At 38.3% G+C, this 24,308-nt stretch overlaps 1 protein-coding gene across 8 annotated transcripts in view; it reads right to left on the bottom strand.

The window, feature by feature from the left end:
- Positions 1 to 24,308, bottom strand: part of LOC132179091 (uncharacterized) — a 44,961-nt gene that overhangs the window by 10,453 nt on the left and 10,200 nt on the right. For 5 of the 8 annotated variants that reach the window (XM_059591726.1, XM_059591723.1, XM_059591728.1 and 2 more), the window contains 7 exons: positions 17,714 to 17,868; positions 15,101 to 15,228; positions 6,384 to 6,511; positions 5,237 to 5,334; positions 4,900 to 5,132; positions 4,381 to 4,750; positions 4,220 to 4,266 (listed from right to left, as the gene is read on the bottom strand). In XM_059591726.1, coding sequence (XP_059447709.1) covers positions 4,220 to 4,266; positions 4,381 to 4,750; positions 4,900 to 5,132; positions 5,237 to 5,334; positions 6,384 to 6,511; positions 15,101 to 15,228; positions 17,714 to 17,868 — 1,159 coding nt within the window. Of the gene's footprint in view, positions 1 to 2,424; positions 2,929 to 4,219; positions 4,267 to 4,380; positions 4,751 to 4,899; positions 5,133 to 5,236; positions 5,335 to 6,383; positions 6,512 to 15,100; positions 15,229 to 17,713; positions 17,869 to 24,308 lie in introns of those variants that run through there. The other 3 variants (XR_009439882.1, XM_059591725.1, XM_059591724.1) reach the window with 3 other exon arrangements.

Genomic DNA, 24,308 nt, shown 5'->3' with positions numbered 1-24,308 from the left:
ACCTTGTCACCTGCGAAACCAACCAATGGTGAACTCACGGACTGAAGCTTCTCTTATCTGAGCCTCATCTATAAAATGTAGGTTGAGTTGCCATTATCTACCAAAATTTGTCGCATGGTGTAATTAGCGACAAGCATCGATACTACCAAGGCATCGTCATGTGGATATTGCACACCTCTGGCATCCTCTTTTGTGAAAGTGAAGGGCTCAAATTTCGATTTAAGTGCCTTCGTGAAACTCTCAAAAGCGAAGACATCACCCATTAAGGTTCTTCTTGCATGGGCCTTTCAAGACGAACTGGACTGTCTGCCTTTAGCGAATCCCCTGGCAATTGTTGGGATCTCTCCGAAGAGTACCAAGTTTCTTAGGGCGCTCGTTGTCTGTATTCCAGTCGGGGCTCTCAGTGATCCTATTGTAGTTTTAGTGGTGTTGTTGATTGGCCACGAACTTTAGCAGCTTTCCATGTTAGATCAAAGCTCTAGCTAACTTCGAAGGTCATTGGACTCTTCAGTGTCATGTCCATGATCCTAGAGAGATTGGTAGTACTTGTCTCAAGGTCTAGTGTGGGAGGGTGATTTCAACCTTTCGAGCAATTGTTGGTTTGGATCATCTCGAAGATGCATAAGCACTTTTACCACTGGGGTATTAAGCGGCGTCAAATCGAATGGCAGATGGAGAGGCAGTCCCTACCTTTGTTGCTGGGCCTATGTTGCTCCTCAACCTTCCTCGGCCTACTCTCTACTCCATGCCCCTCCAATTGAGAAGGCTCTTTGCTCTTTTTGTTCAAGTTGTTGCTTCCTCTCTAACTTTGATATGTAAAGGCTTTGATTGTATCCTCAGCATTCATGAACTCCTTTGCTTTGTCCATAAAATACTGCAGGGTGGAAGGAGTTCTTCTAGGAAGGGCTCTATGAAGAAGTTGTGCGGCCACAAGGACTACACTCTTGTAATGGTCATCTACAGATAGTTTCTCTCGATTGAAGTAGACCATGAAGTCTCTAAAAGGCTCTATTTCGCCTTGCTTGAGAGTGAGAAGATAAATCAATGGTCTCCTACACTTTTGTCCTTTGATGAATTGTTTACAAATCTTTGAAATGAGTTGATTGAACCAGGTTGTAGGCTCTTGAACCACTGCCGAGTTGGCCCTTTAAGCATGATGGGAAACGCCTGTCACATGATCTTGTTCGGGGTTCCATGTAGAAGCATGTGGCCTTATAAGTATTAATGTGGTCCACGAGATCCTTCGAGCCATCATACATTTTGATCCGAGGCATTTTGAACTTAAGGGTAAGTGTCAGCTCCATAACTTCGGTAGTGACAAAGAGGTTTGTGCCCCAAGGAAGGCTCTCAATGGTAGAGGAGTGTTTACTGTTCATCATTTTAACCATCTCGTCAAACTTGGCTTGGAAATCATGTAGACGGACATTCACACTGCTTGCCTCTTAGTGCTCTACACATTTCCCTTTCGAGTTTTGATGGTTCCCCCTCCTTGGTCAAGAATGGCTCTTGCTCGCAGTGACCTGACGCCTGACGCCTTCATGTTCTGCCATTGAAATTGCTGCATTATCCATGATTTTGTTGAATGATGATGTTCATATTCTCAAAGAGTTACAGTAACTTCTTGTATTATAACTCATTGTTCCCGAGGGTTTGGCTAGTTGGCTGTGCTAGCATTGTTGCCCCCGACACTTATCAACCTCGTGTTCAACATACAATCATTGTCCAAGGGATTTATGAATCAATTTCCCATTGATGGCACCAATTAATGGTATAGATGACCGCACATCGAGATCCAAATCAAGAGTACCTACAAAAGAGTTAATGGTAAGTTAGGAAAGCTTGTCAGGTATACTAGCAGGAAATGCCTTCAATAGCTGCGTCAGTTGGGGTATTCTTTGAGAGTAGAGAGCAAAAAGAATTTATGTGAAATGGATATTCAAAGAGTGTCCTTACCTACGATGGGTGTGGCTTCTTTCTCAGATAATCATTTTGCCCAGATGTCACCCTTGGATTGTTTCATCTCTAGTTGTACGAGGCGTGTCATGTCATGTATTCTTGCCCTTTGCCACACATCCGTAATCATGGGAGGGCAACAAAAATGCCCTGTGTTCCTTGTGTTTTAGTGAACTGTTATGGTGACATGGCCAGGCAATGATCCTCTTTAGTGCATCACCTACTAGTCTTAGAATGGCCAATGGGTCAAGATACAGCGTTTACTGGGCCCTTTGCCCTAGGCATCTACAATGGTTAGAGGCCATCGCAGTCTTTATTGAACAATCACATCTATTACTTTTTTATGCCATTTTGCACCAACGCCTCAAAGGATTTTGCAACACAATGAACATTTACTATGATAAGAATTTATATAAAAGTATTCATTCTGTTATACGACTTATCTCATACAATACTTCTGCTATATTACAAACTAAAAGATCCCCCATTATCATTAACTTACAATATTTGACAGTACAAGCATGATAAAAATAAGTCCCAGAAATACTAATATAGTATGATATCATAACAACACAATATCACTAGTGTCAAACAACTAATCTATAAATATTGTCCTAATTTGAAAATCATTATATGCCTGCCTACTTTTACACAAACAATCTCTTAACATGATGAAGGGAGCAAGACATTTGCTTCAGGGTTTCAAGTTTGTCTCAAACCACAAATTTGGTGACCACTAATTCAACTCAGCTATCAACCAATATGTTCATGCACATTATTAATGCATACAAACCCAAAAACAAAAAAAAAAAAAACAAAAAAACAAATTAGAAACACACTGAAAAAATCAATCAGTACCTATTTTGTACTTCACATATGATATCTTGAAGAAATTCATCATCAATGCCATTGAATTGGTGCACCATACAACTGTGAGTGTCGGCCAACAATTGATATATTATTCTTAAGCTGTCCCTGACAAGCCAAAATAGTTATGTCACTTTTGCTTTTACTATGGTAATTGTACCTCATAAATCCTGTATGCAACATAGTTAAAACCTAGCTACTAAAATTTCATAGTGATATGCATGACCAGGCAAATTAAGGTTTCAAAATGGTAGCAGTTTATCGATTTAAATGGCTGCTTTACTTTTCTTAGCATTGCAGTCAGAGATATATTATAACATCAGGCACTCCCAAAACTGAAAATCGCAGACACCGAAATGGCATATATGAGCTATAAAGTGCAAACATCAGCCAGATAATCAACCACATCTCATGAACGTAAGAAAGCTTGAATATTATTTATCAAAGGAGTATTCACTCACATCATTAAAGATAATTTCTGTGAATCTCACCAGTTTGGTAACAAAAAAATAACATTAAAAATGTGTTTATCCAGCCAAATATTCAAATAATAATTAATCAAACTGCAAAATTACTTTGTTTTAAGATGATTCGAAGAATATATTTTTACATTGTATTTTAGTATCATACTGTCCTCAAGCTACAAAGCTTCTAATCTAGTAGTTGAAAATATGAGAATTGATATCCAAAAACCAGGAGGATGAAGTTGCAGCTATAAATGCAGCCAACTATGAAACCCCAGAAAATGTCCTTCCCTAGTACCATTTAGTTTACATGAATTACATAGCCTGCCCGGCAATGGACTAGGCCATTGATCTTGATAGCACAACGTTATAAAATGATGGTCACCAATCCATATTATTTATAGCGAGTAAAAATAAGTTAAAGAACCAAGTTATGCAGAAGAATGTTTATATTTACATTTATTCGGAAAGACATCCACAATGACAACCATTTGAACTTGGAATTTTAGAATGTTTGACACAATATGCCCATAAAAGAAATAACATTAGGAACTCTGTTATTTATTTTTCAGTAGTTGTTGGGTATTGTCAAGATTATTGTTTTTCACAAAAGAGGCACAGTATCTCCATCTCCGACCCTCCTCATTCATATATATATATTTTAAAATATGGATACCTCACCAAAAGAAAAGTCATAAGGATACCACATATGGACACCTCACCACCTTCTAGAATAGAGGCACTTGTCCCTTTCTTTCTATCTGGTATCAAGTAATCATAGGAGACCTCATTTCTGATTCTTAGTTTCCTTCATTTAGTCCATGAGTTTTGAACATTCATTGCCATCCAGAAATGGCAGAATAAAAAAAGAAACAGTTCTACCACCAATAATAGCAGGAGTTTAGAATTGACCTAAATGAGATTCATAAGTATACCTTGAGCACTTTGAGCTTCCAATACTTTTTGCATTGCATAATGACATCTGAAAAATATTAAACCAGATAAGTAAATGGCATCAGAGCAACTTCTCAAACATTCCATATCAAGTATAGAGACTAAGCGATTAAGAAAGAATCAAAGAACTCAGTTGTAATACCTCCAAGGGAGATGGTCGAGAAACATAGATGGTGACACAATAATATCTTTGAAGCTTTCTCTGTTTGCTATGTAAGCTTTGTAACTTGCCTTCTCTGGCATGGTATAGCCTTCACGCAAAGATATATGTAAGCTTCTTTGATGTGGTACTATATGAATTACAAGGCCTGGTAGAAACATTTCTGGTGGATCCTCAGCTGAAGTGTTTTCAGATCTTCGGACAGTCTCCATAAACTGAGAAATGGGGTCATCTAATGTATTTATATTGGTTGCAAAAGGAACAGTGAATTCATGATGATCAACTTTAATAACAACATCCTTCTTGTCAGCCTCATTCCAGAGGGAAAACCCTTGCTCCTCTCCCTCGCTCCCTGCAGTGGAAGTCAAAATCATTTTGTTAAACAAGCAAGTATAGTGACAGTGCTAATTGTGTGAAAGTGATAATTATGCATTTTTTCAGCATGAAAAAAATTAAATTAGAAACAAAGAAGGCTATCTCGAGAATCATTCTGATACTGACTTCCATAATTGGGGTGGCTGAGATCTTCGGCCATGATGGTCCCAGAGTACGCATCCTTGACCTCAGTCCTGTTTCTCTGGTACTTGCTCACATACAGAAACCGACGTGCAAGTCGGAAAATCATGGCTGTATCAGTTTTGGTATCTTGTGACAGTGCAGTAATTGCAGCTGCACGAAGACGCAGGATTGATCCAACTGAAAGGCGAGAAGAAAATTCACTGTTGTGTACAATGCTGCAGAAAATTCGAAGACTTAAAACATAGACATAGAAAACCAATAACAAAAGGGCATCATTTGCCTCAAAACTATCAGTGGCATGATTCACAATTACATTTACCTTGTAACAAATTCTGAACAAGCATTTGCTACAACTGAATCCACACATGGAAGGGGCCCATATGCGTAGACGTGTAAATTTTTGTATTGGCGATAAAGCTGACCACAAAAGATCAGGAAAAAAAAAATCAAAACAAAGGAATTAAGGATTTCCAAAGCAATTATAACAGAGATGGCATTATGGCCTTTAAGACTGATTTAAGTAAGCACTTTCACCTGAAGGACTTGAAGAGTTGCAATACATTCTTAGTATTGTGATAAGGAGATCAAACAAGGGTATTTATTTTTCATTGAGGAAGCATGTCACCAGTATCCTTATGGAGACAGGCATGTTGTGTGTCAAACGAGTCAACGTCCAAGTAAATTTAGTACAGAAAGGGGTAAGAATTTAACAATCCTATAATGACGATAATACTTGAAGGGAAGTTGATCGACTTGACTGTGACTAGGCGTGACATCACTTTTGTTGTTGAAATAGTAAGTTCATGCAAGCCCCAAGGTCACAACATCGAATTGCTATGTAAGGTGCTTCTGGTAAGGGTTTAATGTTCAAATCCTCCAAGGATCTTGACTTTGTCACATTTTTAGTGCAGCATGGACCATCGATCATCTTGATAGAAGTTCCATGCTTGACTTTCGGACTTCGAATAAGGTAATCTTGTTACTAGGAAAAGTGAGAAGCAAAATATGGTCACATGGTTCAGTGCAAAAGAAGAGTACAAGACTATGCCCCATATAGCTTATGAGATGTTAATAGTGGTATCTCTCCTAGGGGAGGTGGGTTTTCTTATCTATAAAAATAAAAAAATAAAAAAAAAACCTAAGCAGCAATTTATAAGCCATTCATGTGAGATGCATGAAAAAGAAAACAGCAACACCCTATGTCGCACAAAATCAATTAAAAGATACTATTAGCAAGGAATTAAGGAAGAATCTTTGTAAAAAGCCTGGGATGACAGATATCTTCACTCCAGCTTGAGGAGGTATGCTCTGTGGTAAGTAATGATATATAGAGTAACTAAATGCTCTGTGGTATGCTCTATCATTCTATCTTTTCTCATCTGACAATCTTTTAGTAGCCATGAAATACAGTACATGCCAAACTAAAGGTAAACAACTCCATTGCTTTCAAGTAAGAAAGGCCATACTTTGATTCCTAGCAATGCACCAATAGCACCTCCAAGAGAATGCCCCACTATGCGAACATCGTAACCATCACACTCACATCCAGCTCCAAGCAATGAGGAAAGAAAGCCACTTGATTTAGACTCTGCATCTCAATTAAACCATTGTCCAAAGAGGAAAAGAAGTTAGGCAGAAATGTTAAATGATATAAGCCATCCCATATCATAATTATCACAAGATATCAGCACCTTAAACTTTACAGTTAAGATAACACAATTTGAAATATTTAACTTCTACAAATTAGAACAAAACAATCTATAACCCAGCATTCTCATTCCTCTCATATACCTCTTTGGAAGACAGCATAAACACACCAAACAGGGAGCAAGTGACTAATAGTCCAATTCAAGGAATACGTTTATTTTAAGGAACTACCATTAAATTATTTTCAACAACTTGTTTTCTACTAGAGATACAACTTTGCACTTACTTTCATACTTCAAAGAGAAAACTTATATTACATGACATGTGATAAATGCAGGGCTAAAGCAAGGGTACTATGGGCTAAAGCAGAGGTACTATGGGAAAGTAGATAAAAATAATATTTGACTTTTAACTATGGACAAACAATTTGGGTAATGTATGAAACGATTTGGCTACAAGTACTTCAGCATAATCTTTTTGGAGCTTCTAAATGATATCTTATTTCTAGAAGATTGTGAGAGAACAGTGATAGAGTGAAAAACTATTTGTTAGCGTGTGTTTTCTCAATGGGGTTTTTGAGTTGGTTTTTTGTTCAGTCCAAAACTTTTGAGTTATCGGTAGTGGAAGGGGGTCTTTACTTCAGTTGGTTGAAAATAGTCCTGGTTTATCCAGTAACACCATATTGGGGAAGGAGAGTGCGGCGCGGTTGTATTCCACAGTGGAGGATCTAATTCATAAGGCCGAGGTTTAGGAATTCTGTAAGTCGACTAGGGAGGGGAGTAAGGTGCTTATAGCCCAACGACGAATGAATAAGTATGGTTGTTTCTTGGTGGTGGAGGCGTATGGGGGTGGTGGTCGCCAAGGCTCCATTGGAGATTTTTCGCTGCGGAACTAGGTATGGTGGTGGCTTTCTTCGATTCCATCCACAATGAGGAGATTTCTCGGCAGCCAAGAGGTGGAAGGCATGTTAATGGAATAGATCAAGCCTTAGTGGCACCTCAGTATAAGTAGTTTAAGGAAGATGGCCCTTCCTTCACAGAAATGCTAGGCAGAGCATGGAATATCCCAAAGTGTTCAACGGTGACTAAGCAAAAGAATAAGGAGTTTAAGGAAGATGGCCCTTCCATCACGGCGGTGCTAGGCGGAGAGGGGAAGATCACAAAGTATTCAGTTAAAATGTGCGTTTTGGCTGAAGACTTCTCGGAAATGGGCTAAGAAGCCCACTCATGCTACAACTATTCCGCATGAAGTCACATTTATGGTTTTTGACTCAACTAGGGATACAAGTCGAAGATTTGAGTCAGATCCCAATAGCGACGTCCTTGATCCAGTGGGTCACCTAGACATGACGGCTATGGGCTTCTATTTCAGCACGCTGCCGTGTGGAGAGCGCAGCTCGGCTCCCTCTCGTCGTGACCCAGTCCACACTAAGAAGGATGGGAGGGTGAAAAGGGGGTCAGGCTTCTCACAGCCAGGCAATCCTCTGGCGGGTTGCCCAGACTGGGAGGTGCTGCAATTGGATGGGAAGGCTAGACTTCGACGGTGGTCCTCTCCAACAAGTAGCGTGGTCTCATAAGTTGCCAGATTTTGACAAGTGATTGTCACAACAATTTTTCTACCTGCCAAGGCCAATGTTCTCGCCGGTAGTAGCCCAGAACTCGCCGACAGAATGATATCTCTCCCAAAACTCGTCGGCGATGGCATCAGCATCCTTTTAGCATCCTTCATCTTCAAGGGGTGTGATTACGGCTATGTGGCACTGGCTTTGGGCTCTTATTCGGGTGTCTTTTAGTTCAATGGACCTACTCCGACTAGTGTGATATGGTTAGTTGTTACTGGTGGCCTTCCCAGCTCTCGCCAAGGCCAGTGTCATTTTTGCCGATTGATCAGGCCTCTCAGCACCCGCCAATGCATCTTTCCCAAGCATCTCTAGTCTATTCAGTGGTGCCTGATAGCTTTCCATATTTGGTTGTGATTCCTAAGGGGGTGAACAACAAGAGGGAGAGATAGGGAAAGATTCTGCCCTCTGTGCCTCTTGGATTGGTTAGATGGGGCTGGTGTTGGTGAGGTTAGAGAGGAGGTCGTGTAATGTGTGAAGGAGATCTATCCTATTGTGGGGATCTCATGTGCATGGCCTCCTAGCACCCGCTAGTGCATCTTTCCCAAGAATCCTCAGTCTTCTCAATGGTGCCTGATAGCTTGCCATATTTGGTTGTGATTGCTAAGGGGGTGAACAACAAGAGGGAGAGATAGGGAAAGATGCTGCCCTTAGAGTTGTGTGCCTCTTGGATGGGTTGTATGGGGCTCGTGTTGGTGAGGTTGGAGAGGAGGTCATGCAATGTGTGAAGGAGATCTATCCTATTGTGGGGATCTCATATGCATGTCATGAGAAATAGCTTTTGGCTCTTTTGACAGTTCATGAAGAGGAACACCGTCGTAAGGATTGGGCGTCTCCATCTAAACTTGGTACGAAAGGTAGTATTGGGGTTTCAAGGGGTTTTTTTTGTTTTTTGTGGGACTTAAGGGTGGTGGATTAGTGTGTGGGGGATTTCGTGGAGGATTTCGTCTCAGGTGTCTTAGGTTGGGTTTTCCTTGTTCTTTTTTCTCCTTCTTTGGTGGTCCTTTTGTATACTTCTCGTATACATGGGGTCGCCATATGCTTTTAATGATATTTGTCGATTAGTTATCTGTTAGAAGAGTTAGGGTTTGAGTCATTACGGTTTTGGGGGTAGTTTAGTCTTTATGGTATTTCCCTAATCCTATATAATAGGATTCTTGTAATAAGTTGAATAAGTTGAATAATATAGTAGCCTCCACCTTTTGTATCTAAACCGTTCATACAAACTATAAGGTTTAAATCCTTGGCCCTTTGTTTGTAGTAGTTGTTTTCCGCTCTATTTGTTCTTTTTTTTGTGAATATTGTTCTAGTGGCTGCACTGCCCATGTGGGCTGAGTGCCCTGAAAGAAGAGCTGTTCATGGTTGTTTTTTTTTTTTTTTTGAAGAAAAAAAAATTGTCGTCAATCAGTCACGGCTTCTTGGTGTGTTGGTCTCTGACGGCGTCTGGGTGTGTTGGCCGGAGTGTTCTGTGGTGACCGGCGTAGTCTATAGCGGTTGGTGTAAGGTGGTCGGCATGGTGCAGTGGCCATCGGAAAAAAAAAAAAGTTGCTGGCGTGAGTGTTTGTGTAGTTGAAACGTTGATTTGTGGTCATCGTTTGATTCTGTTGTTGTTTTTGGAGTGGCCAGAGATTTTTGTCTTCTTCAGCAAGTTCCGGTGAGCTTCGGTGATACTCTGGCAAGTCTACGGCGAAGCTCCAGTGACAGTTCTGTTTGGTTTTTCAGCAGTTTTTCAAATTAGTTTTTGTGTCTCCGGCGTGTTCTGCCTGCCGCTGGCATGTTCAGTCTGGCTCCTACAATTTCCGGCCAGTTTAGGAGCTCCGATGAAGTTTTTTTTTTCCCAGTAGTTGTTTTGTCGCAAAACTCGTTGGTTGATCACATGAAATGTGATTGTTGTTGTTAATGATCGTTGTATCCAACCGACCTTGGTGTTTTGCAGCAAGATTCGATCAAATCTTGGTTGTTGGCGATCGATGTATCCGACCGGCCTTGGTGTTTTGTAGTGAGACCCGATCACATCTGTTGTTAGTGATCGTTGTATCTGATCGGCCTTGGTGTTTAGCGGTGAGATCCGATCAAGTTTCCAACGAGTTTTCGACCGGCCTTGAAGTTTTATTGAATTATCTTGTTATTTGTATCAGTCTTTGTGTTGTGTGTTCCAAGCTGTTCTAGCTTGAGAGAGAGTGTTAGAAGAGTTAGGGTTTGAGTCATTAGGGTTTTGGGGGTAGTTTAGTCTTTATGGTATTTCCCTAATCCTATATAATAGGATCCTTGTAATAAGTTGAATAAGTTGAATAATATAATAGCCTCCACGTTTTGTGTCTAAACCATTCATACAAACTATAATATTATCAAAAAAAAAAAATGTGTGAGAAGATTGTGATACAATTTGCCAACATGTATTGTAATGTGAATTAAGCTACAATATGATTAGGTAAACATTGTGCTCTTTTTTTAAATGCCCTTCCTTTTTGGTGTAAGATTAATTGAAGAAAGAAAACTCTAATGATGAGTTGTCATTGTACCAAATGAAGGTCGAGTAACCATTGCCAGCATAATTCTATGCAGGCCACGTAAGATCAAGTAATTATATGCACGCATCCGTTTTCTTGCTGGATGAACACAAATAGAACAAATCTATGTCAACTTAGAGAGTTACCAATTCTTCACCCAACACCTAAGTTGCACAAGAAAGGTCCAAAGCCAATCCTAGGGAACAGTGAAGCTTTAACAGGTCTTTTTGTCCTAGTGCATTGGGCCTTTTCTTGCATAATGTAGGATGTTGGGTGCACAGTAACGCCAAACCTATCCATGGGGTTTCCACCTTCATTTGGTCTTGCTGCTATGATGTAACTGGTCATCCCAAGGCAGCAAGATTTATGGTATAGGGCCTGCATTTTCTCTCCCTTAAAGTCCTTTATAGATTTCAAGTCAGAAATAGAGCAACAACTTATTCAACGCTATATCACAACGAGTATAGCTATTCATGAAAAGTGGGATGGGACATATGTCGATGGCGAGACTCTAGCATCTGAGCGAGAGGTCAATCCCATTCATCCTAGTCTAATCCGAACAGATCTTGTTGAATGAATTGATCCATTGTTGTATGCCCTACCTTTTAGTGATTTTTTTCTTACTTGGAGCCATCATACTTCCATTGACTACTCTTGAGATATAGTGGAAACATTTTGTCGTGGTGGAGAGTGGGGAGCGAGAACACCAATGCAGCAAAGAACGACTGCATGAATAAGATCCATTTATATCAAGGAAGACGACTGAGAAAGAAAGGCTCCACGCTTTCCAAGTGGTTAATCTTAGCATGCTAGTCGCTGCTTCATTTCGTTTAGTGATAACGCTTTCTCTTTCTTGCGCTCCTCTTCTTTAGTAAGGGGAACTCTGCTTGCGCGGCTTTCTCTTATTGGGGTCTATTTTCTCTGACTTGACACGGGCACTACTTCATCCCACACATGATTGGTCTAAGTCGATCTTAAGAAAAATCCCACAAGATAGAACTTTCGATCAACCTGCACCTCTACGCTGGTTGAAGGGTTGCATGAAGGTAAGATCTTATGATTTATCTTTTGCAACTGACCGCTTTCCTCTTTTCTTAAGTTCCAAAGGACAATCATTGAGTCTTTGTTTAACAAGGTAGTTGTTAGAGAAGAGAAGAATGCCCACAGGAGTGGAGCTCCCTTTTTTTACATAAATCAAAATGGCAAATTGGAGTATTGTTAGTAGGAAATGGTGATGGATGCAAGAAAGGTATTTCTTACTTACTGGATTCCTTTTTCATGCCGGTCCAAATAGGAGGTAGCAGAACAATCAACACACAGGAGGTGTCTCAAGATCAAACTATCTCAAGGTTAGCAGCCATAAGTAAGCTCTCACTAGCAAGAATCTGATCTTCAAACCTGTTAGAGTAGGTTTTTATATGTGTTTTTTGTTTGCTTGTTTCTTCCAAGCTGGATTTATATGATCCAGCTTGAGGGGAAGTGTTAGAAGAGTCATTAGGGTTAGTAAGTCATTAGGGTTTGAGGGTAGTTTGGTCATTGAGATATTTCCACAATCCTATATATTAGGATGTTTGTATTAGGTAAAGAATAAGCTGAATAATACAGCAGCCTCCTTTTCTCCCTCTAATCTTCTTATTACAAAACTCTTAGCATAGTATCAGAGCCTTAGGGTTTAGATCCTTGTTCCTTTGATTGTAGTCTTAGTTTTCCACTATTTTTTTATTTTTGGTAAGTGTTCTTCTGGTGGCAGCACTACCCATAGAGCCCACATGGGTAGTGCCTTGAAAGATGTTGTCCGTAGTTGAGTTTGAATAAAAATAAAAATTAAAAAAAAAAAAAAAAAGTTTGTCATGTGCTTTCACGGTCGGTTTTGTGGTGTTTTCTACTAGTTTTCTAAATTTTTGGTATTTTCTGTGATGTTTGGTGCCATCTGTGGTGGCTGGCATGTTGCAGTGGCCATCGGAAAAATAAAATAAAAATAAAAATTCTATTAGTGTTGGCGTAGTCTGTGTTGTTGAGAAGTTGCTCTGTAGTCGTCGATTGATTATGTGGCTGCTGTGTTTGGAGTCGCTAGCATGTTTTATCTATCTCTAGCGAAGTTTCGGTGAGCTCCGACGAAGTCTGATTTTTCAGTAGTATTTTGACTTGGTTTTGGTGTCTCCGACGTGTTCTGCATATATCCTGCGAGATTTGTTGGTTGATCACATGAAATGTGATTGTTGTTAATTGTTGAGATCTGACCGGCCTTGGTGTTTTGCACTGAGATCCAACCAGCCTTGGTGTTTTGCGGTGGTTTCCGACCCGTTGTTGTTGTCCAGCGAGATTCTACTGGCCTTGATGTTTTGCGGTGAGATCCAACCGGCCTTGATGTTTAACGGTGAGATCCAATCTACCCTTGGTGTTTTGCGGCGAGATCCGACAAGCCTTGGTGTTTTGCGATGGGTTCCGACCGGTCCTTGTTGTTTTCTGGCAATATCCTTTCGGCCTTGGTGTTTTTCGGCGAGATCTGACCGCTTGTTGCAGTTTTCAACCGGCATTGAAGTTTTAGCAAATTTCAGATTTTCTTGTTATTGTTATGGGTCTTTGTATTGTGTGCTCCAAGCTTATCCAGCTTGAGGGAGAGTGTTTTTCGTTTGCTTGTTTCTTCCAAGTTGGATTTATATGATCCAACTTGAGGGGGAGTGTTAGAAGAGTCATTAGGGTTAGTAAGTCATTAGGGTTTGAGGGTAGTTTGGTCAGTGTGATATTTCCATAATCCTATATATTAAGATGTGTGTATTATTAGTTTAAGAATAAGCTGAACAATACAGCAGCCTCCTCTTCTCCCTCTAATCTTCTTACTACAAAACTCTTAACAGAACCCAAGTAGATTAGAGTCTAAACTAGATAGCTAGGAAGCAATCATAAATTACTCCCAATGCCTTCTATTGCTCCAAATCAATAGTAAAGGGATGATATTGCAATAATTGATCCAAAAAAACTGTAAGAGTACTATAGTATTCAGGCAATGGTCTCCCAAACTGCTTAGTTAAAATATTCTTATATATCTCATATACCCGAGACACATTACTCTGATGCCAATAAAAAATAAAAATAAAAAGATTCTGCAATAAATTCCCAAATCTTTTTATAAGAATAACAAAATTCAACCCTGGTAGCAATGTGGGGTTCCAAACTATGCCACAATCATCCCATAACAGCGAAATCCTCGCCCATCAAATCCTCATAAATTGGATCACTCTTATCAAGTGAGTTATCTATTAAATATTTTAATTTTCGTTTTCCACTAACGGAAAATTTTCACACCATGTGCCACAGCTAGATAATTTAGACCATTCTATTTTTTTCAAGGTAATTGATTTAGGTATGTCATCATCATGGAGTAGTGGTGTTTTTCCCTCAGCCAGAACAACCAATTTTTCTTCAGCCATACCAAACACAACTAAGCCAAACTAGAACAATAACAAAATTCAATCAACCAACAGGGAATCAACAAGAACCACAAAAAAAATTCCACAAACCAACAAAAGAACTTGCACCAAAACTTCAACAAAACGAACCCCATGTAAGATCTAAAGTCCCAAATTCATAGAAAAAGAAAAGAAAAAACACCAACAAATCATCAAACCAGCCTTCCTACACTCCTAACCCAAACAGCTCCAGATTTACAAACCAAAAAAAAAGTTTGAAGTTCCAGAAAAATATTGAAAAGTAGAAGACTAACATTTCAAAAAATTCCGGAAAAAAAAATCACCATAATTACCAGGAGGCTCCATCGACTCAAACCATATGGATGCCAGAGTTCGGGTGCTGACATCAGTGTATGGATGCTGATGTCAGCACACCTCTGTCAGCCGACGACCACCTTCAGATCAAGTTGACACCTTTTATGAGTGGATCGGACACTCTGATACCAAGTTCGATTGTAAAGTTTAAGAGATTAGGGTTAGGAAAGAGGGAACAAGAAGAAAAGAGAAGACGGAGACATTCTAGAAAATTTAAATGTATAGGACTGTATTTTAGTCCCTTCACCATAGCATATATTTATGTTAGGGTAAATATAACATGATTACAAGAATTCCCTTATGCGTAATTACATTTCAGCCATGTTTTACACATAGGGCTAGCTGCTTTCTTTATCTCACTTGCCTTTAGTTCATGTAGTGCCTTTCAGTTGGGGTCCGCCCCGGGGGGTATAAGAATAACAAGCTAAAATATAACAACTCGAACAATATATAGATTAAATTTAAGACATAAAAGGGTAATTTTGTTGAAGCAAAGAAATAACCAGTAGTCATAAAATGGTAACTTTGTTGAATCTAAGAATGACTCAAAGGATTGTCAAAAATTAAAATAATCAGCAAAACAAAGCACAATAAGTTTGAACGAAAATAAGTCATCTCTTTACCAGTGTCACCAGGATTCCCATCAATTTGCATGAAAAGCTCTCGTGCAGCCTCTAGTATACCTGAGTGCCCATAGTGTGGGAGAGATGAGTCCACACTATGCTTCACATCTGGGTGAACATGACTGCTACTGCGAGCAAGAAAAAAAAAAGTTTTAAATCCAATGCCACTACGTGCAGAACCGAAAACCGCAACAGAGGCAAAAGGAGCAAATAAACACATATATCCAGCAAATGGGAAATCTAGTTGAGAACGATCATGTAATAAATCAAGTTAGAGAATGTTGAAAAGCCTTATTTGACTTTGGTCCATTAACTCAATTGCAAAATCCAAAGTAAGCAGAGGAGAGGTTGCTTTAGCAGCAGATACTAGCCCCTTTCTCTATATGCGGCTCCTCCTAGTTCATTTTCCAATTAAACACTTACTCTCCTCTTCTCTTATACTAAAGGTGACAAACCAGACGCATGAAGAATGTAAAGTATCTCCATATTCCTGGATGTTGAAAGATTGCATTAACCAGGCATTTGGTTCAGGAAATCCAACATTACCCGCTAAAATCAAAAGTTCTGGGAATGTAATGCCATGGAATTTGAATGCCCAGAAATATAATGATGTGAATGTTTGGTTTGACAAGGACTCTTATCAGATTCCTAAATTTGAGATTCTAATATTTGGCTTATTCCCATGAATCCAGGAAGAATTTCTTCTGATCCCAAAATACCCTTATATAAGGGTCATTTGAATATCTTTTCATCTTCTTGTATAAATAACTCGCTTTAAAATAAATTTCTATAGAAGACCACCAATAGATTATCTATTTGTAAATAAAATATGGGGATTGTTTGATTATTATTCGTTCCAAAATGATCAGAGTTGAGTGTTACTTGGTATACATCGAGCTAAATTAATGATTAGACTGCAGAGGTAAAAACTAACATACAAACTGACTGCAACAAGAAGTTACAACGTAGAATATATAATCAAGAAATGTTTGTAGTTGTAGAAGTTATGCACATGTATGAAGTAATTGGTAGAGTTCCTAACTCGGCCAATTATTGCAGAAGTTCATAAGCCCATTGGTTAGAGAGACCTGAAAAAATAAATAAAATAAAATAAAATAAAAAGCGCTACCCCAAGGAATATAGGAACATCCCTAGTCATGTATATTTCTATGTTATATATTCTGAATAAAATAGAACATATTATAAGGGCCAGCTATAATATCTTGTGTGTTGCCAATTTACCAACAATTAATTTCTTATTTTGCTATTTTTCTTCTACATTAATGCCAGGCATCTAGATTCCCCGTAAAGGAAGCAAGAGTTTCCTCTAATAAAATAAATGATAGAAACTCTTGACGTGAGAACACCTGGAAATGAAAAGGAAAACAGGAATGAAGCAGCTGGTGAAGGCAGAGCAAGCAGTAGCTAAAGTTGTTGGCGTGGCACTCAGCTTTAATGGGGGTGATAAAGAGAGAATAAGGAAGAAAGTATATTACCCAAAGCTAATACTGCCATTTTACCAAGAATTAAACTTTCTCAAGCCCAGGGAATGTAGATACCCATCTGTTTTAAAGGGAATCCATGTAGCCACAAACTGACAATTTCAAGGGCAGCCAGCTTCCCTTGAGCAATTGGCAATTACCTTGCGCAATTGGCGACTAAACAATGGTATCCCGGAATCACTGCCAAACAATGTGATTCCCACCATTCTTAAAATATGACCTGAACCACACCACCTACGTTCATAGACCACTAAAATGTGATGAAATACAAATCCCATTTTTGAAACTTTTGAAATTTTATTGATTTGTTGAGGTCAAGGTTATAAAGAATCCAAGAATTGAGCTTTCAGTCAATTGATATGGAAATTGAAACAGTTGATTAGTGCCAGATATACTGCAAGAATTTTGATGGCTGTTACTTTTTCCCCTTTCCGTTTATTTTACATATGCCTTGGAGGTGCATTAGCCTTACTGTAATAGAGCCAATAAGTATGACCTTCAATTAGAACGCCTCATATCTCGTAAAGAATTTTGATTGCCAATATTTTTTCCCCCTTTCTGATTATTTTACATATGCCTTAGCAGGATCCTGATTTATGTGGATGTTGAAACAATCTAGTATTGTCGTAGAAGCTAATAGAATACAAGTCTCAAATTTCGAACTCTTTAAATTCATCAGGGTTGAGGCCCAGAAAGATTTAGGACAATATAATTTTACATTTAGTATATGCTTTCAGAAATTGAAACAGCAGATTAATGCCAGATTTGAAGCAAGAACTTTAATCAGCTTCCTGATTTCTCTACTTCTTAAATGCTGCCCTTGTATGAGCTAGGTGAGCAGAGTAAGATACTCAGATAAGATTTTAAAAAATGCATAACAGGATTAAATACAAGTCCATATCTTATCTATTTGTAATTCAGAACAAAAATTGACACTAAAAGCTCTAAGAAAGGCAGGTTTGATTTAACCTTGTCTACAGTGCAATATTCAATTGCTGAAGTTTTGAGGATCACCTAAGCAATGAATCATCACCCACACAGACACTACCATAAACACACATAAGTCAAGATAAATTAATAGAGAGAGAGAGAGAGAGAAAGAGAGAGATACTTCATCAATCCATCCAAGTCTTCTGAAGAAAGGATGCATTCCTTACATAACCCATCGGTGATGAGATCTTCAGGGGTCTCAGTTCCTCTTACAGCAATCACTACCAATCTTAACTGATGCAGAACCACAATGAAGTATGCAGCTTCACATTTTGCCTGGAACAGAAAGGGAAGAGAAAGAACAAAATTAAAAATGTAAATTGGGCTAGTGAGCATAAGAAACCTGAGAGTGACATACTTAAGAACAAAGAGGGAATATATAATTGTAACATGAATAGAGACTTCGGGATTTCAAAACCACAAACTTCAAAGAAATTAAGCACCATTTAAGACCATAAACTCAAGAAACTCTCAATTAGAGCCAACTTGAATAGAAGACATAACGTTGTGGATACCCTTATGATTGGGGATAACACTTCGTTCGATCCCTCAGAGATTAGTGAGCACATTGTTGAGTTCTATTAGAAACTTTTTTCGGAGCAAAGCCGATGGAGACTTGTGGTTGACGGCATTTCCTTTGATTCCATTTCGGAGGAGGAGGCTAGTTGGTTGGAGAGAGGTTTCGAAGAGGAGGAGGTTAGGAAGGTAGTTTTTAAAATGAATGGCAACAAGGCGTCGGGCCCCGATGGGTTTTCTATGGCTTTTTTCCAATCTTGCTTGGAGGTTGTGAAGGAGGACGTTATGAAGGTTTTTAGCGCTTTTCATGCAGGAGGGCTGTTTGAGAAAAGTCTCAATGCCTCTTTCATCTCGCTTATTCCGAAGGTGCCCGGTGCTATCAATCTCAAAGATTTTCGGCCAATTAGCCTTGTGGGAAGTATCTACAAAATCATAGCCAAGGTATTAGTGAATAGATTAAAGGTAGTTTTGGATAAGATTATTTCTCAGTCCCAAAGTGCTTTTATCAAGGGTAGGCAAATTCTAGACCCTATTTCTAATGAATGCCTTGATAGTCGGCTGAGATCGGGGGAGCCGGGGGTTATCTGCAAAATGGATTTGGAAAAAGCATATGACCATGTGAAATGGGACTTCTTGTTATACATGCTTAAGAGGTGTGGTTTTGGTGGGATTTGGTGCTCTTGGATAGAACATTGCATTTCCTCGGTGAGGTTCTTAGTTATGATCAATGGGTCTCCTAATGGCTTCTTTAGCAGTTCCAGGGGTTTGAGAAAAGGGGATCCCCTGTCTTTTTTGCTGTTTGTTTTTGTGATGGAAGCTTTAAGTAGGATGATCTCGGCGGCAGTTAATGGGGGGCTTTTAGAAGGTTTCCAAGTCGGCAATTTTATGCTCTCTCATCTTTTGTTTGCGGATGATACCTTGATTTTTTGCAAGGCATTGCCCAGTCAGCTTCGTTATTTGCGGAGTTTATTCTTGCTCTTTGAAGCTGCATCTGGGTTGAAGGTTAATTTGGCCAAGTCGGTGTTAATCCCAGTGGGGAATGTGGAACAAGTGGATAGGTTAGCCAGTATCCTAGGGTGTGATGTTGCTTCTTTGCCAGTAAAGTACCTTGGGTTGCCGCTGGCGGCCTCTTGTAAGGCTAAACATATTTGGGATGGAGTTATTGAGAAAGTAGAACATCGGTTGGCCGAGTGGAAAAGGTTGTATTTGTCGAAGGGGGTTCGAGTCACGTTGATCAAGAGCACTCTTGCCAATTTGCTTACATATTTTCTGTCTCTTTTCCCCATTCCGGTTAGCGTTGCTAAGCGGATTGAGAAGCTACAGCGGGATTTCCTTTGGAGAGGTCTAAACGATGAGTGCAAGTACCATCTGGTGAAGTGGTCAAAGGTATGTACTCTGATTAAGGAGGGAGGCTTGGTTATCAGAAACTTATTGATGTTCAATCGCGCCCTGTTAGGGAAATGGTTGTGGCGCTATGGAGTTGAGAGATTCTTGGTGGAGGCGAAGTTTGGAAGTGTTTGGGGAGGGAGGGGCACATTGGAGTCGGGAGGATCTTTTGGGGTGGGGTTATGGAAAAACATTTGGAAAGGTTGGGACATCTTCAAAAGGTTTATTCGGTTTGAGGTGGGGGCTGGGACTAGGGTTAGATTCTGGCATGATTTGTGGTGTGGTAATACAGCCCTCAAGATTGCTTTCCCAGGCTTATTCAGTATTGCTTGTGCCAAGGACGCCTCAGTTGCGGATCAATTGGAGGTGTTGGGTGGCTCTATTCAGTGGAATGTTAGTTTTGCGAGAGAGGCTCACGATTGGGAGGTGGATGTTTTGGCCTACTTTTTTCAGGTGTTACATTCTGCTAGAGTAAGTCGAGGGTGTAAAGATAGGTTGTGGTGGAACTCTTCCAAAAGAGGTGGCTTTGAGGTCAAACTCTTATACACTTCACTGGCGTGCACCGAAGGGAGGGGTTTTCCTTGGAAGAGTGTGTGGCAAACACAAGCGCCGCCGAGGGCGAGCTTCTTTGTATGGTCGGCGGCTTTGGGCAAAATTCTAACCCTAGATAACCTCAGGGAGTGTCAGGTGATTGTAACGAACAGATGTTATATGTGCAAAAGGAGTGAGGAGACGGTGGATCATCTTCTCCTTCATTGCGAGGTTGCCTATGCCCTATGGTGTACTTTTTTTGGTTGGTTTGGGTTGTCTTGGGTGATGCCGAGGCGGATTTCAGACCTACTCGCTTGTTGGTGGTCCTCGGGGAGGAGGGGGAGTGTCGCGGTTTGGAAGATGGTGCCCACTTGCTTTTTCTGGTGTTTATGGAGAGAAAGGAATAGAAGGTGTTTTGAGGATTTAGAGGGGACTTTGGAAGACATCCTCGCCTCTCGTTTTCATACTTTGTATCTCTGGACTGTGGCACATGTCTTTCCGGTGTCGATTACTTATGATGATTTTCTTTTTTGCTTTTCTTCTTCTCGTTAGGTGATTCCGCTGTATACTCCCAGTGTACTTTGGGGCGCCTATACGCTTTTAATAAAACTTTTTATTACCTATCAAAAAAGAGATGTATGTATATGCATGCCTGTGTGCATACCCATTATAGTACTCTGAGGAATCAAAACTACATCCCATAGAGGTTTCCTTTTTTGCGTCTTAAAGAAAAGAAGAAAAAAAAAAAAAAAAAAGTAAACCGACTTTAGCAACTACCAAGAGTCACATTCGTGTGCAGGTGGCTGCTGTCCAGCAATATTCTTACACCTAATAATTCGATTATAAGAGGGAAGAGCAATCTTTCAAAAATTACAATCGAATCAGAAAATTGAGAAGGTCAAGGGTAAGAGATCAAACATCAACCCGACCAGCGTCGAATAATGACATCCGAAATATTTAAAAATATTTACCTTCTTTGAAACACTTAGGAAGTGCTGCTTTTTCTTGGAATCAAATACTAAATAAAAGCATACAACTTATCATCTCTCTGTCAAGAAAAAAAATGGCTAACTGATATGTATATCAGTTGCTGAAAGAGTCCAATGCAAAAAAATAAAACATTGGGTCTTTGAAACACAATTCAAATCATTTTGATTAGTTTCATATTTTTTTACCTAGAAAGCCTATGGTTCGAGTCCGTACATCCCTTTTAATGCTATAATGATAATGATAATAATAAAATATAACTATAATATAAAAAATATAGAGATTAATTTCTATTTAGAATATATTCTATAAAAATTTAAAAAAAAAAAAAAAAAATTAATTAATTAATTAAAAAAAAAAAAAAAAAAAAAAGGGGAAAACTCTCCTAAACTTTCAACGCTTTTGCAATTATCCCCTAAACTTTAAAAACTCTTAATTTAGTATATCCAACTTTAAAAGTTTGTAATGTCACCCCAGTCATTAAGGTTTGGGGTTAAATCAGACAGACTATAGGTGAAATGTCCACACCTATATGTAAAAATTGGAGAAACTTAACTTAACCTCCTTGAACTTCCACCACTTTTGCAATTACTCCCCAAATTTAAAAAACACTCAATTTAGTGTATCAAATTTTCAATTTTTTGCAATGATGTCAAAAACATTTCATTAAATCCTAATGGAATGGTATCAAAATTACCAAAATACCTTCCATTAAAAAAATAATAATAAATTTTTAAAAAAAAACATTTGCAAAGACTCAAGCATTGGTCAGGATTTAATGGAATTTGCAAAAATACTCATGCTTGAATCTTTGCAACTTTTCTATTCTTTAATAATAATAAAAAGAACATGGATATTTAGGGAATTTTGATAGAATTTAACAAAAAAACCTAATGGATGGGTGACATCGCAAAAAATTAGAAGTTTCATACACTAAATTGAGAGTTTTTTAACTTTAGAGATAATTGCAAAAGTAATGTTAGTTCAGGAGGGTTAAGTAAAATTTTCCCCTAAAAATTTATTTAATTTTTAAATAATTAAAAATTCTTTTAAAAAAAATGCAACACATGGCTTAACCATGGATCAGCCCGACGGCAAATTTTTTTCTTTTTTTAATAATTTTTGAATAAGGGAACTTTAGGTATTTTGCCATTCTTCGTTAAGATTTAACAAAAAATTCTAATGGATGAGTAAAATTGCAAATTTTTTAACGTTTGATAGATCAAATTGAGAGTTTTTGAAAGTTTAGGAGAATGATTGCAAAAGCGTTGAAAGTTCAGAGAAGGTTAAGTGAAATTTCCCCTAAAAATAAACATAATTATAATTCATAACAAAGATCAAACATCAAGTTGAACAAGGTCAACCTCAGCCCTTGATGTCACAATTAAAACATTTAATCCAAATAATAAATAAAACAATTATTATATTCATATAATCAAACTGATGATTAATGCTGAAAAAAGCTTTGGCCTAATGGTCAAAGTGTTTGTAAAATGATTATGAAGTTAGGGGTTCAATTTGAAACATTTACAAGTTTAATAGTATTTATATATATATATATACATACGCAACTTGATGCAGTGTGATGGAATAAGAGTCAAGATGTAGTCTTTAAAGTAATTTTCATGTGTAGGGTTCATGCATGCCATTGGAATGAGACGATTTTTATATAATTTTGAATGACAAGCCTTCAGGATTCTAGAGTTAAAACAATTGCTCTTGAATTGAGTCATGAGTTATGGGCCAACTAATCAAAAAAAAGGTTTATGAGTTATGGGCTAAGTGCAAGGACAAAAGTAAAATTTTAGATAAGTCATAAGCATAATAAAAGGGGAAACTTTACTTACCCCCAACAAACTTACGCGCCTTTTGCAAACACCCCTTCATTGTTTAAAATCTCTCACTTTGGTGTATCCAACTTTAATTTCCTTCCACTTTCCCCATTATGCTAACATTTTCTGTGAAATCTTAACAGAGTAGTGTAAAATACTTAAAATGCCCTTATTTTTTATTAAATTTTTTTTTTTTTTTTTTTTTAAATCTTGACCCGTGGGTTCACCAGTGGACCTAACCCACCCGTATTGCGACCCACATGTCATTTTATTATTATTATTATAAAAAAAATAAAATAAAAAATAAAATAAAATAAAAAAAGACTGATGACCCACAATGTGGGTCACCTTGGTGACCCGCCAGTGGGTCACTTTTTTCTTTTTTTTTTTAATATAATAATTATAATAATAATTTTTTATTTATAAATAAGAGTAAATTTATAATTTTTTAAAATTTTAGGGGTATAATGGTCTTTTACTCATTTCACCGTTTGATTTAATTGCAATATCTAACAGTAAGGGGGTCTTTGGAACTAAACGAAAGTTAGATACACCAAAATGAGAGATTTTGAACAATGGAGAGGTGTTTGCAAAAGGCGCATAAGTTTGTGGAGGGTAAGTGAAGTTTCCCCATAATTTTATTTTTAGGACTTAATTATGTTCGATTTAAATTATTCTAGAATTTATAATATTATTAGGAGTTTTTATAGGGATTTCTAATATCTTTAGATCACTAGTCAGATTAAGAGTCTTAATTCTAGTAGATTAAGAGTCAATGAGTCTATATAAATATGTTTCATATATTTGAAGAATTCAGACTTTGATTTAGAGTATTGCGTTTCTCTCTCCTTCCTCTTCCTTCTGTGCATTTGCACACTTGGCATTGATCAGAGGTTTTCACGGCCATCAACAGTCACAATTTTTTCTCTTTCCTTCTTTCTTTTCCAACCCCAAATTAAGTCCTTCACATTAGCTATTAAAACCCTACATACTCTACCTACCAAATAGCCACTACATAACCTATCACAGTAGGAACAAATTCCCAAACATGGCCGTTGTCCAGAATTTTCTAGCAACCTGTTCGTTTCGAGAAACATTGCTCTTGGCCTTTTCTAGCAACCTGTTTGCTTCAAGAAAGATTGCTCTTGGCCTAATTCCCCATCTTTTCAAAATCCTAGTCAATCTTTAAACCTTAATGCTTGCTTGTAAAATTATAAACACTAGATTCACAAGTCCATCACATACACATTTAGACAAACTCCCTAAATCTATCCAACATCACAATTCTGGTGCAAACACCATAAAAAACACTAAGATAGCCAAGTGACCAGCACTCACATATCGATTGCTGTGTTTGTGGTCAAATCTTGCCAGTTAAGAAGTTTTACATTTTTCAATAAAACTCATGCCAATGAACTGATCAGTCCAAAAACCAGTCTGGTTCATGATTTAACAGGTTCAAAT

This window comes from Corylus avellana, chromosome ca4 (genome assembly GCF_901000735.1).
Source record: "Corylus avellana chromosome ca4, CavTom2PMs-1.0".
Taxonomy (NCBI): Eukaryota; Viridiplantae; Streptophyta; class Magnoliopsida; order Fagales; family Betulaceae; genus Corylus; species Corylus avellana.
Note: the sequence above shows the minus strand (reverse complement) of the source record. Positions and strands in the feature narration are given on the sequence as shown.